The 14,311-nt window shown below is 44.1% G+C and overlaps 1 protein-coding gene across 33 annotated transcripts in view; it reads left to right on the top strand.

Annotated features, from left to right (window-relative positions):
• The window catches only part of ALPK1 (alpha kinase 1), a 116,827-nt gene that overhangs the window by 83,694 nt on the left and 18,822 nt on the right, over nucleotides 1-14,311 (top strand). For 27 of the 33 annotated variants that reach the window (XR_006060246.2, XM_004010032.6, XM_012179492.5 and 24 more), the window contains 2 exons: nucleotides 7,928-8,126; nucleotides 12,749-12,808. Coding sequence is in view for 32 of the 33 variants with exons in the window: in XM_004010032.6 (XP_004010081.3) it covers nucleotides 7,928-8,126; nucleotides 12,749-12,808 (259 nt within the window). In the remaining variant the exon portion in view is untranslated. The remainder of the gene's footprint in view (nucleotides 1-7,927; nucleotides 8,127-12,748; nucleotides 12,809-14,311) is intronic. The other 6 variants (XM_060416786.1, XM_060416787.1, XM_060416784.1 and 3 more) reach the window with 2 other exon arrangements.

The following is a 14,311-nucleotide window of genomic DNA, read 5'->3' as shown; positions in this document are numbered from 1 at the left end:
GGAGATCAGGAGGCCAGCGAGACAGGGTAAGTCATGTGTGCTGGGTAAGTCATGTGTGCTGGGTAAGTCATGGGTGCTGGGTAAGTAAGTCATGTGTGCTGGGTAAGTCATCAGTATGGACGCTGAAATCACCAAGAATGATGACGAGAGTCATCGCAGCCATAGCAACCGGGAATCCAGAAGACAGGTGCAGGTCCATGGTACGCGGGGGCCTTGAGCTTCACCAGGATCCTGGTGGATCTATTTTGATATTGCTTTTTCTTTCAACAGGCAGCCCAATTCCATTCACAGTAGATGTGTGGGAGGGAGGGTAAGAAAGCAGGGATAGATGACCCAACATATTATCTTCAAGTATTGGGATCAAGAAAAAGGTTATATCAAGAACTATTTTCTGAAAGTGATTGAGTCTGCATGTTCCACTGGTGAAATGAAGGCAAGATTGATGAAATATTAATAAGCCCCAAGCATAAGCTGTAGGAAAGTTCAGGGTTTTTCCCGTCCTCCTCCTCATGGTTCAGTGGGTGGACAAACGTGGAGCATTTGTGCTTGGTCTTCCCTTGACCTTGAGGAGTCCAGTTGGGTCGGTTGACTCTTACTCTGCTTTACTGTTGACACATAACTGTGTAGGCGTCAATCACTTTTCATTTGTTTATTCTGCTAATTCCTCACCTCAGGACATTTCCCCCTCTCCCTTTCCCCTGCCTTTTTCCTATCTCCCAATTTGCCATGCAGCAATAATTTCCCTTTACACTGCGCCTGCCAATTGCAATGCCAGATGGCTTTGGTTCTGAGTCCCCTCACCCAGCCCCCCTTGAGAACAGCTGCCATTGTCATTGCTGTGAACACATCACGGCTTTGAACCCATAGCTGGGACCCAAACTTGATGCTCAGCATTGGGAGGGGCTAGCGTTAATGCAAGGAACTCTGAAAACAGCACACACTTTTCCTTGCTGCTGTTCAGCAAAAGCCCTTAGAACAGGCTCTTTAGCATTTTTTCAATCATCTGTGTATTGAAATCTCATTGTGGAATTTAATTCCTTTACCACCTGACTCAGCTTCCTCGCCATGAAGTTCCCTTTGTACCACAAACTCAATTAGAACCCCATATTTCCCATCCTGAAAACAGATGCAAAAAAATGTAGGGTATGTGTGTGTGTGCACATTTGCAAGCCTATCTTTAGAAATCCAGCATACACACTGCCTTATCTGTGTCCATATATTTTCATTTAAACACATTCACTCAACAAGAAAAACACAATTTAGTGACTAGTTGAACAAGATTTCCCTTAAGTCAGCCTCCGAGCAAAGATAAAGGAATAGAATTCCTTTTTTAAAAAAATCTTGAGTTATGTTATATTGGTTCCATCACTAAAATTCTGTTACTGTGACACCATCTTAAAAGATTTTATTTTTGAGTCCTCTGTGATGGCAGGTCCGTTGTGGGCCTAAAAACCCAAACAAAAAGAACCCTGAATCAAATACCATGTAGACCAATATGCATTTCAAAGGCACTGCCACGTAGTCAGTGGGTTAGGGTTTTTGTGTTGTTTTCTTTTTTTTTCTTTTTTGGGGAGTGGGGGAGGGAAAGGGACTCTCTTTCATGTTAATCTAATTGTGCATAACCCAGGCACAGTTTGCCATGTAGGGAAACTTTCTCTTTCCCTACCACACACCCGGGGCCTCCTTTCATTCCTCCCCTTCTGAAGTCAGAGTGCTCCCCGGGCAGACACTTGGGGGAGATTCCCAGGATGGTGATGTATTCGGCTTTGCTGCTGAGGAATTTACTATCCCCTCACTTGGCAGCAAATGAAAGTGGGTATTAATTTCTCAGAGTGCTGGTAGAAACACGAGAGCGGGACTGCAAGCATGATACCCACCCAAATCTGTATGTGACGCACAGCAGGCCGCCGTTTCAAAGGAGGGAGAGGAAAGACAATGACAAGAAAGAAGAGATTCTCCGGAGTTGACTTTCTCTGCATTTTGCGTCGTTAGGTTTTGGAGAGAGATGCGAGAGGTTCGGGCCCTGAACGGAGTTAAATTATGCAGCTGTGGGGACGCCAGGCCCTCCAGAATAGGATGGTTCGTTTAGATTTTCCACAATGCTATTGAAGTGCTTATTTTCCTCCTGAAGAGACACAAACAGATGCAAACTTCTGTAAACACTTTAGAAATGAATTCAGAGAGTTTGGCCTCTCAGCAGTGCTCAATAGCTGACAGAAAAATGTCTAATTAGTGCAAGTGGAAATAATAGGGCCACTTGGATTCCTTCCATCCTCCTCCGAGTCTACTTCTCCAAGGAACTCAAAGGGCCTTTGTCTGGCAGGTCACCCTCTCTCAGGCTTTTGTGCTCCAAACTATTAAGAGTAGAAGGGGGAAAAACAGATGAGGCAATGTTCTCTGCTCAAATATATGGCGTGTTCATGCGGGATGCAGAAGAGGGTGTTTGCAACATCCTTTTCAGGTGCTCGGGAGGGATTCCTCCATTGGCCACAGCCAAAAGCAGCTCGCACGTGCATGCTGAGAAAGCTGCCTTTCAAGCACCAGCTTCCCTTCGCCAACTGCTCGTGGAGCCTGCTCATTTTCCTTTTCTTTCTTTTCTTTTCTCAGTTTCTAGTAACATCACTCCTTAGACAGGGCAAAGAGAAGAAAGAAATTAAATGAGAGGCTCCACCATTTTCTGAGATAAACCTTAGAGATGTTATAGGAATGATCTGTTACTTCCTTTTTGCTCTCTTGAAAATTCCACTGACATTTATTGTAGGAGTCTATCTTCGCTTGGTGCTATTTTGTCATACAGGGAAATGGGAGCAAAGGAACTAAGTTCTTGTCCCTGTTTTGTTCCCCTTCATTTATTAAGCACCCATAATGTGCCAGGCTCTGTGCTGAACAATTGACCCACATTTCTTCTAATTCTCAAACAGCACTAAAAATCTATATTATCCACATGTCACAGATGAGGAAACTGAGACTCAGAGAGGTTAAGTAACTTGCCATGGCAAATGAACGGAAGACCTTGGACACAATCCAGATACTTACGGTTTCATCTCAGACGTTTTTTATCCCTAGAAGTGGATTTGGATGGTTTTTACATCTCTGAGGTCCCTTCAGTTCAGTTCAGTTCAGTTCAGTCGCTCAGTCATGTCCGACTCTTTGCGACCCCATGAATAGCAGTACACCAGGCCTCCCTGTCTATCACCAACTCCTGGAGTTCACTCAGACTCACGTCCATCGAGTCAGTGATGCCATCCAGACATCTCATCCTCTGTTGTCCCCTTCTCCTCCTGCCCCCAATCCCTCCCAGCATCAGAGTCTTTTCCAATGAGTCAACTCTTCACATGACGTGGCCAAAGTACTGGAGTTTCAGCTTTAGCATCAGTCCTTTCAAAGAAATCCCAGGGCTGGTCTCCTTCAGAATGGACTGGTTGGATCTCCTTGCAGTCCAAGGGACTCTCAAGAGTCTTCTCCAACACCACAGTTCAAAAGCATCAATTCTTCGGCACTCAGCCTTCTTCACAGTCCAACTCTCACATCCATACATGACCACAGGAAAAACCATAGCCTTGACTAGACGGACCTTAGTCGGCAAAGTAATGTCTCTGCTTTTGAATATGCTATCTATGTTGGTCATAACTTTTCTTCCAAGGAGTAAGCGTCTTTTAATTTCATGGCTGCAGTCACCATCTGCAGTGATTTGGTAGCCCCCCAAAATAAAAGTCTGACACTGTTTCCACTGTTTCCCCATCTATTTCCCATGAAGTGATGACATACCTTAGAAGAGTCAAATTCATAGAAACAGAAAGTAAAATGGAGGTTACCTGGAGCTAGGGAGAAGGGAGAAAGGGTTTATTTAATGTGTAATGAGTTTCATATTTGCAAGATAAAAAGTTCTGAAGATCTAATTTACAACAATATGAATACACTTAACACTACTGAATGCCATACTTAAAAAAAGCTAAGACAGTAAACTTTATGTTCTGTGCTTTTCTACCACAACAGAAAAGGTGGGGGGGAAATGATAGAGACTTGAGTTCCTTCCTGCCTGACCCTGACCCTTTGACTTTGTAACTTTGGAAAGTCGACCTCTCAGTCTCTGTTTCCTTACCTTACTTAGATTTTGTAGTTACTATAAATATAAATGAAATCACGTGTGTGAACATTTTTCATAAACTATATGGTACTACAAAGATGGAAACCATTATTGTCAAGGAGGAAAGGGAGGAGAATCAGCCCTGGAGAACAGACCTGCCTCTAAACATTGCATCCCACATAGGTACTCTTACTCAGAAAACTGAAGCGAGACCCCTATGAGAATGAAGAGCAGAACTAAACATCAGGCATGCACCTCAAAGAGAAGGGGCTCACTGTGGCTTGCTGAGTACCCTCCATAGGGTCATGAGCGGGGTGACAGGAACAGAGTTGCTGTTTCAAAGAACGGTTTAAGAGAGCCTGGCTGTGGCAGACGCTGCACATTCTGCAGATAGCAGCTCACATTGCAAACCAAAGGGCCGTGTTGTGCACCTAGCGTCGAGGACTCTTGATCAGAGACTCCATGTTAAACAGAGCTGGGTGTAGATAAAGTCAGCAATTTCCTTTTCTATCTTTAAATTTACGTTTTACAAATGTCAAATGACTGCCTTGTTCTCATTTTAAAACTTGTGTTTTCAGATTAATGGTTTACCTGACAATCCTCAATAGAAGTTTGGAGCGTTTCCGTTTTAGTTAGGCGTTTTTGGTTGAGTTAAACAGAGGCTCACACAAGGAAATTCATAGAACAGGGTGTACATTATTATGAACATACACATGGGATGATAAAGGAAGCCTGTAACTCTAATAATAGCGTTGGTGAAAACGTGGATCTGGATTCACAGTCACGCAGGTGTTATACATAAACGTAGCTTAGCGAAACTCTACTCTCTGCTTCTTCCTCTCCTGCAGCAACAGGAAAATTCTGTGTTTCTTAGTTTAAACTGATAAATTCATTTTTCAATCCAGGCCACAGAGTCATGGGCTAGGTATGAGGTAGGTACTCTTAGGTTAGCCTTCAGCTGGTGGTAAGATGGGAAGAGGGGATCAAGGTCAACAAAAAACGTTGCTGCTTCAAAGGCAGGAGCTGTGAGCAGAGCAGTTTCCTTTAGAAAGGGTTATGGTGTGTTAGGTGGACTTCCCAGATGGCACTCATGATAAAGAACCCGCCTGCCTATGCAGGAGACCTAAAGAGATATAGGTTCGATCCCTAGGTAGGAAAGATCCCCTGGATGAGGGCACTCTAGTATTCTTGCCTGGAGAATCCCTTGGACACAACGAGTCACAAAGGTTTCGGACACGACTGAAGCAACTTAGCACACAGCACACGTGGTGTGTCAGGTAATGATTAACATTGGGGTCTTTGGGCAGATCCAATAAACAACACCTCTCTTACCCTCCTAGAGCAAACTAAGAAATAAAACAAAAGAGTTAGGCAGACAAGAGATTAAATATTACCTTTAATTCTGACAAAGGCTAACTTGGATACAGCTAGGTTTTAGGGCAAGGGGTTCTGCTAGATGAACCCCAGAATTATGTTGACTTCCCTATTCAGTCACAGAAATTACTGAGCCAAGCAGATCACCCCATAAGGGGTGGTTTTCTAGATAAGGCATGACATAGAAGAGCAGAGAAGAATCCCTATTTCCTTTAGACACTCTGATCCCAAAAGAAAAAATTGAGGAGCTAAGCAATGCATGCCCAGTTTCTTCCCAAGTTTACCAATCAAAATCGTCCACCTCTCCTGGGGCAGAATAAGTAGAAAGAGGCCAGGAGTGCTGCAGTAACTGAGCTCCCTGCACATGGAAGGAAACAGCAAAGGAGAGAAGAGATATTCCCCCTAACAATTGGTATTACTATTAATATCACAATTTCAATAGTGATCAACTAAGAACAAAAGGACAAATACCAGAGCACATTATCACTTTTTAAACTTAAAAAACACAGTAATAGGTTAAAAGCCTTAATGAGAATGCATTAGTTTGAAAAGAGAACGATTATTGCGGTGGTTCTTGGTAGCAAGGTATAAATGAAAAGAAATGTTGAGCTGGCCAAAACATTCATTTGGGTTTTTCATAAGATATTCTGGAGAAATCCAAATGAACTTTTTTGGTCAACCCAGTAGGATTTTAGGAGTCAGAATGGGAGGAATAATTCAATTGGATGATTAAAATACTGATTTTGACAAGTAAATAGAATCTGCCTCTTAGGATTTTTGGTGATGATTAAATAAATTAACACATATAAAGCTCTTAGCACTGTGCCTGGTACCTAGTTTTGCCCAATAAATGTTAGTACTCATGTGATGAAGAAAGCAGTGTTTGTATAAAAAGATTGTGGTAGGAAAATGGCAATGCTTATAATGCTTTCTAAGCTTCATATGTGAACTGACAAGCCCAGAAAACATTCTACTTGGTTTAGCAAATGGGTGGTAAATTCATTTATGTTCAGCTGTGTGACTTTTAGTGTCTTTAGCATAATACCTTAGGCTTCCGTGATAGCTCAGTTGGTAAGGAATCTGGCGGAATCTGGCTGAATCTGACTGAATCTGAAGGGATAGGCTACCCACTCCAGTATTCTTGGGCTTCCCCTGTGGTTCAGCTGGTGAAGAATCTTCCTGCAGTGAGGGAGACCTGGGTTGGATCCCTGGGTTAGGAAGATCCCCTGGAGAAGGGAAAGGCTACCCACTCCAGTATTCTGGCCTGGAGAATTCCGTGGACTGTAAGGTCCATGGGGTTGCAAAGAGTTGGACATGACTGAGCAACTTTCACTCACAGTATAATACCTTAAAAGCCCTAAATATGGTGTTTTTCCATAAAAGTTTGCCTCATTTAAATCTCTATTTCTCACTCTTTGTTATACTTGCATGTCTGAAAGTACATTCAGACATCCTTTTCTTATTTTATTCATTAACTACACATGATCATATAAATATAAAATATTACCTAGACTTCTATATTTCTTATTAATTAAAAGGTAGGCAATAAATGAAGCAGGGTGTTATGAACTGATGTGGAAAGCTATTCTAGATGTTATGATGACTGAAGAAACCAAGTAACAACAGTATGTCTAGTGTAATTTCATTTAGGACGGAAAGGAAGGAAAAGAAAGGGAGAGAAAAAAGAGAAGGAAGAAAAAGAGAGAAAAGGAGAAAGAGGAAGAAAGGCACCGCAAGGAATCAATTAATGTCTAAATATACATTAAAGGATTCGGAGAAAGCGATGGCACCCCACTCCAGCACTTTTGCCTGGAAAATCCCATGGACGGAGGAGCCTGGTGGGCTGCAGTCCATGGGGTCGCACGGAGTCAGACACAACTGAGCGACTTCACTTTCACTTTTCACTTTCATGCACTGGAGAAGGAAATGGCAACCCACTCCAGTGTTCTTGCCTGGAGAATCCCAGGGACGGGGGAGCCTGGTGGGCTGCCATCTATGGGGTCCGCACAGAGTCGGACACGACTGAAGCGACTTAGCAGCAGTAGCAGCATACATAAAAGGGTAGAGGAAGTTCTGGAAAGATCTCTGTGAAACCATTCTCAGAAAGAACAAGTATGAAATTGGTGGGAGGAAGGGAGAAAATAAAGTAGGGAACCAGGAAACAAAGGGGCACATTTAATTTTGACTTGGTATTGTCTGGACTTTTAATAGCATATATGCATTTTATCACCTGTATAATTTTAGAAATGGAATAGGGAAAATGGAATAAAAAATACTTAATCCCACAAATGAATTGGGATGACGACGACGATGATGACTGTCTTTTGGTTCAGTCTCCTCCTAGCTCTAGGTTTTGTTGTTCTTTTGATCACAATACCAAGACGACTAGCCTGGTCCCAAGGCTGCTCTCTTTTCTGCGGGCGCTCTTTCGGTCCTGTTGATGGTGTCTGGTGGATGTTCCCCCAGGCGTGCCTGAAAGCCTCCATCCTGGCCCGGGACTGCGCCACGGCCGCCGCCATCGTGTTCCTGAGCGACCGTCTCCTGTACGGGCTTGACGTCTCGGGCCAGCTGCTGCAGGTCGCCAAAGCGCTGCACAGGCTGCAGCCCGCGACGCCCATCGCCCCGCAGGTGGTCATCCGCCAGGCCCGAATCTCGATGCATGCAGGTAGGCTTCCTCCGGCGGGCCCCCCTTGTCCCGGAGGCGGCCCGTCCGGGGCTCGTCTGCCCTCGGGGCTCTTTGACTTCCGCGGGGCAGACGGGAACCGCGGCCCGCCGGCCTCCCTCTGCAGCCTCCCGCGCTCCCGCCGGCCGGCCTGCCGCGGCGCCCTTCCACCCGCCTCTTGCCAGCACAAAGGCCCTGGCATAAAGGGTTTCAGAGCCAAAAGCAATAGAGAAAATTGTGAAAGGGGGTGGAAAATACTAATTGGAGCTTTTGTCGTCTAACAAATCTGTCCCGCTGCTTTCAAACAGGGGTATCTGAATTGCTGTACTTCTGACCAAGAGCCTTTAAAAAGCAGATTAGAATTCTACTATTTTCTCTTAGCTCTCCTGTCTCCTTTCTGTAGGGCCACTTGACTATGCTAACAATAGAGCTGACAAACCCACTGAAGTAATTTGAGATTTTTTTTCCATCACTAGGAGCACCGGTACAGTACCTGATTAGGCCTTAAAGTATCTTTTTTTTTTTCTTTCTGTCACTTTGAATGAAATGAAAAATGAGGCTGACATTCTAACTGAGGCTGTAATGTAGAGGAGGGCTGGTGGGGGTAGGGGCCTGCTCTGTGTTACAGCAAAGTTCACTTCCATAGAATTCTTGAATTATTTAAATTACTGATAACCATAAGGTTTCCAAGAGTGAAAAAGTAAAGGACAAAAAGAGAATGCAAGTTGCCTCTCCCAGAAACAGAACTGGCTCATTTGTAAAACTGGGTTTAGCTATTGCTATTGTTTTAATAACTTTGTACTTGAAGAGGTTAAAATATCTTTTAACTACTTCATTTCCTTTGAAAAGGAACTGTACTGACTATACTGAATGAGACAGTTGCTGAATACAGAGAGGGGCAGAGATAAAAGGACAGAGAAATGGGCCTGTGGAGGCTAACTTTTCAAAAGCCCAAGCTCATTCACTCTCAAGTTCTTGCAGCTGTGTGTAAATTGTACCCGGGTCGTCTTATAGAGTTTTCTAAAGTAACTACATCAACAGAGTTGAACTTAGGAAATAAAAAGTGTTACTTCAAATATCCATAATTGGGGACATTTTTATAATGTTTGGGGTTTATCATCTTTAAAGTATGAGAGAAACCTAACCACTAATGTTCCTCCTGACAGCATCAGATGGAATGGTGTGTCAGCAGAACGTTCTCTGGGGAGGGGGCGGTGGCACCGAAAAATGAGGGATGCGTGTGGGCAGGCAGTGTCCTAACGTCTGTTCTCACTAAATAGAACTTGGAACAGAGGGCATGTCTTATAATACACTGATTTGCTGTAGTGCAACATGTTAATCAAGGTCAAGTTGGTAGGCAGGCGTGTTGATAGCTTTGCTTTACACAAGCAAATAATCTTTTCACTTATTTGGTTGGTTGGTTGTCTCTCACATCTCTAACCAAGGTAGTATCGAGTTTTTCTCCTGATGATGGGTTAAGCCTTGCTACCATCATGAGCAGTACACTTCTCTGCCCACATATCATATGTCTAAGGTAAAAGTCCTAGATCTTATTCTCCAACAGTTGGAGTTGTCATTTCCTCAAAGATAGTACCAGAGGTGCCACAAGAAGACAAACTCAGCCTCAGGATTAGGTGCTTACTTGTGAACATCTGCCCCCAAACATCCCTTGAGCTTCTACCTACTCTGGGTTTCCCAGAGAGAGAGGGGGGCTTAGAGCAGGGGTGGTGTCCTGGAAAGCAGAGAAGGTACAGGGGAAGGGCATCTCAATCCCCAGCATTTGGGAAACGATGATGGAGCAGAAGTGTGTGCGATACTATAAGGGTAAGGAAAAGGAACGAAAATAATGCGAGGGGACAGCACAGTCTTCTTGTTTTGCCCTTTGACTTAGCCTTCCTGGTACCCACTCAAAACACATTCCAAAGGTCTGAGTATTCAACATCATGAGATTTCAGAGGCAAAAGAGGATGCCCTGGGCCTGCTCAGCTCACTCTTGCCTGAAATTAGACAAAACGTTTCAAGCCACAATTAGAAATATAGATTCAGACTTACAGTTCCATTAACATGGAGAAGGCGGAATCTTCTCCCATTACATAAATATAGTAAATTCAATGTTTTTAAATGCATGAAAGATAGATGTTCAAAGTCAGAATAGTAGATTACTGCTCCTGACACTATAGCCAAAGGGATTTACACTTGGATACAGTCTAAGCGAAGGGATTGCTGCCTTAATTCCTGTGCAGGGACAGGGCCTTGGGCTTCGTGGGGTGCAATATTTGCATAAAGCTGGAATTCTTAAAAGTCTGCGCAGCCATGAAATGGGACCGAACTGCTCTACCAACCCAACTAGAGAAGTAGGGGAGGGAAGCCTGCTCTCTGCCCAAGCTCTGAGATGGAAGCCAAATATATACATATGTTTTGTTGTTATTGTTCAGTCACCCAGTCATTCCTGACTCTTTGCGACCCCATGGACTGCAGCACTCCAGGCCTCCCTGTCCCTCACCATCTCCCGGAGCTTGCCCAAGTTCAGGTTCATTGCATTGGTGATGCCGTCCAGCCATCTCATCCTCTGATGCCCTCTTCTTCTCCTGCCCTCAATTTTTCCCAGCATCAGAGACTTTTCTAATGAGTCGTCTGTTTGTATCAGATGATCAAAATACTGGAACTTCAGCTTTAGCGTCAGTCCTTCCAGTGAATATTTAAGGTTGATCTCCCTTAAGATTGACTAGTTTGATCTCCTCGTAGTCCAAGGGACTTTCAGGAGTCTTCTCCAGCACCACAGTTCAAGGGCATCAATTCTTTGGTGTTCTGCCTTCTTTATGTCCAGCTCTCACAACCGTACCTGACTCCTGGGAAGACCACAGCCTTGACTATATGGACTTTTGTCAGCAGAGTAATGTCTCTGCTTTTCAACACACTGGCTAGGTTTGTCACCGCTTTTCCTGCCAAGAAGCAATTGTCTTCTGATTTCATGGCTGCAGTCCCTGTCCACAGTAATTTTGGAGCCCGAGAAGAGGAAATCTGTCACCGCTTCCGCTGTTTCCCCTTCTATTTGCCATGGAATAATATATGTATATATCCATCCAGAAAGAAATAGCAGCAAGTCTGTGCCAGGGGTCCATGTGGAGTCTGAATTTACCCACAATTACCCCAGCAAGTAATTAAGAGAAAACTAATTCAGTACTGAAATTTCTGGGGCCTAGCAGACCAAGGACAAACCTATGCTCCAGAGAAACATCCACACTCCAGAGGTGTCTCTCAATGTCCCGACCAGAAAGGTACACAGTGTCGCTTCTGCCGCGTCCTCTGTCCACAGTAGGTCACGGGGCCACTTCAGGCTCAGGGGAAGGAAAATAGATTCTAGATTCCACTTCTTGTTGGAGGAGTGGCAGGGTCACATTGCAAAAGAACATGTGGGTCAGAAGAGATTGTTGTGACCGCCTTTGGAACACACTCTGCCACAATCAGGTATATGGCTGTGTGTGCACTCTGAAATAGGGTGGTCCGGGAAGGCCTTATGAGACAGTGAAGTGACATCTGAGCAAAGACCTAAAGGAGAAGGGAGCAAGCTTTGTACATATCTGAGACAGAAGCATTCCAGACTAAAATAATTGTAAATACAAAGACCCTGACTTGGGAACAAGCCTGACAGGTTCAAGGAATAGTCAGGAAGCCACTACCACCAAAGTAGGAATGAGGATGCGGGAAAGAATGGTAGAGATGAGGTCAGAGAAGTCCTAGAGGCCAGACCATGTAGGGCTTAGAGGGACCTGGAAGCGGAAATGGATAAAAGGATAAATGATTGAGATTCCTACTTACATTCATAGATTAGGCCTATGAATTAGGTTAGGCCTATGAAACAGTCATTCATAGGTTAGGCCCCTCCTATGTAGTGTTGATGAAGTCAGTGAAAAGTTTACAAAGAACTTCTCTACCAACCCCCTAAAAAATTCCTTCCTGATAATTCTATTGTGGTCTAGTTGCTAAGCTGTGTCTAACTCTTTGCGACTCCATGGACTGTAGCACACCAGGCTCCTCTGTCCTGGTGGGGTTTCCCAGGCAAGAATTCTGGAGTGGGTTTTTTGTCTCCTTCTCCAGGGGATCTTCCTGACCCAGAGATTGAACCTGGGTCTCCTACCTTGCAGGCCGTCTCCTGCATTGCAGGCGGATTCTTTACCAATTGAGCCAGCAGGGAAGCCCTGATAATTCTGTAAATAGTCCTGTTCACTTCACAGGCAACTCAACCCTACTTTTGGAGTAGAGTCCTGGCATAGTTTTCACAAGAAGGAGATGCAGCCTCTGAGAAAGGTTTGCCTATACTTCTCAAGCCTTACTCTGTATGAATGGATTGTTTATTCATGTAAGTGAATACGTGTGTATACATATACACATGTATACACATGTGAATCTAATTGCAGTTTCAGTTACTACATAACTTCCCGTCTTACCGATTCCTGAAAACCGCATCTTCTTTTTCACTTCTGTGTGTGATGTAGTTACTGATTTTAAAGTTTAATATAGGATGTTTCCCTGTTATAACGTGTTAACCTTAGAGCATGAATAGCAGTAGTATTTAAAGCACGTGTTCAGAACTAATTATGTGGCATTTGGTTGCTTCTCTTCAGGGAAACTTTTAAAAGCCGAGTATATCCTGAGCAGTCTAATAAGCAACAATGGAGCAACGGGTAAGGTGCTGTCATATCGTCACCATAACCTTCACGCACCGTCCCTACCAGAATTCCAGTTCAGAAACAACTCAGTGACCTCGTAGTTACTGTGCACTGGATATTCCCGAACTCCCCGGAACTGGCTCTGCCCCGATGAAAGAAGTGGCTTTGGTCAAGCAGTTTACTTCTCTGTGTTCCCATTTTCTCTTGTCAAAAATGAAAACAAAACCACCAAGTCTTCTAATATTGCCCTGCTTTATTGTGGAGGGTGTTACCTAATCAGCATTCGTTGTGAAAGTAGGTAACTCCCTGGGCTTCAGAAAAGGCTCAGCTGAAGCTTTGTAAAGAATTATGAATGAAAATTAAGCCTGTAAGTTCAGGAGAATACACTTACAGCTTTATGTATTTAAGTGATCTGAAAAATAAACTGTATTTGGCTACAGAGAAAATGTAATAAAAACGTATTTTGAAATGGATTTCTTAGAATATTTAATCATACATGAAAGGAAGGAAGTCCTAATAGTTGAGTAACAAGTAATTTAAGCCTCAGATATCTTGTCTGAATTTCTAGGCATTCAACAAGTGTCCCAACAAGTTGAACACAATTCCCAGCCAACTTTTTTTATCCTTATTTTTTGGCTGTGCCACGCACGGCATGTGGGATCTTAGTTCCTGGACCAGGGATTGAACCTATGCCCCCTGCGATGGAAGTTCAGTGTCTTAACCACTGAAGCTAGGGAGGTCCCCTAGTTGACTTTTAAGCTCAATATACTTGGATATAAGGTCCCAAACTCCTTGAAACTTGTAGACATTTCCAGTGGGAAGCCAACTGGACGTAAAAATATTGACCATACAAAGCCACCATCACTAACCTACAACATGCATCTTTCCCATCTTCTGCACTCCCCAGCACACACACATGTAGATTAAAAGCCAGGGAGAAAGTAAGGGGGTCAGTGTGGCAGAGAGCAGTGAGAGATTATGATAAAGAGCCTGACTATTTTTGATGTTTGGCCACTGGCAGTTATCCGGCCCCAGCGTCTTCCCCTTGTGCCCCACATCTGGACAGGCTGAGGTTTTTTTAAGCTCATTTATCAGTAAACCTTGGCCTAGCTTGTGGGAACCTTAACCCCAGCCCCACACCCTAATCAAAATAAAAAGAGAAGCCACCCACCACTCCCTTCACTTAAGTCAAACGGACCAGCAGAGGTGCCTTCCCTGCCCTCCTCAGAAAGGCTCATTATGTGAGCACTAAATCTTTTCATATCCCCTCAGTGCATGTATGGAACCATCAGTTTCAACATCCAAACCAATTTCGGGTGAATGGGATGGATCCCGCCCTCCTCTCAGGAACCGCAAGACAGTGGGGGTGATGCTGTAATTAATTAATCTGGGAAGCCTTGGAGGCAAGACCATTGAGGATGAGCCCTGCAGTAGGAGTTGGAGGGAGCAGAATCCCAGGTAGTGGGAATGACAAGTGCAGATACCATGAAGCAAGTGTGTGTGTGCCTGCACGCATGC

This window comes from Ovis aries, chromosome 6, assembly GCF_016772045.2.
Source record: "Ovis aries strain OAR_USU_Benz2616 breed Rambouillet chromosome 6, ARS-UI_Ramb_v3.0, whole genome shotgun sequence".
In the NCBI taxonomy this organism is placed as follows: domain Eukaryota; kingdom Metazoa; phylum Chordata; class Mammalia; order Artiodactyla; family Bovidae; genus Ovis; species Ovis aries.
Note: the sequence above shows the minus strand (reverse complement) of the source record. Positions and strands in the feature narration are given on the sequence as shown.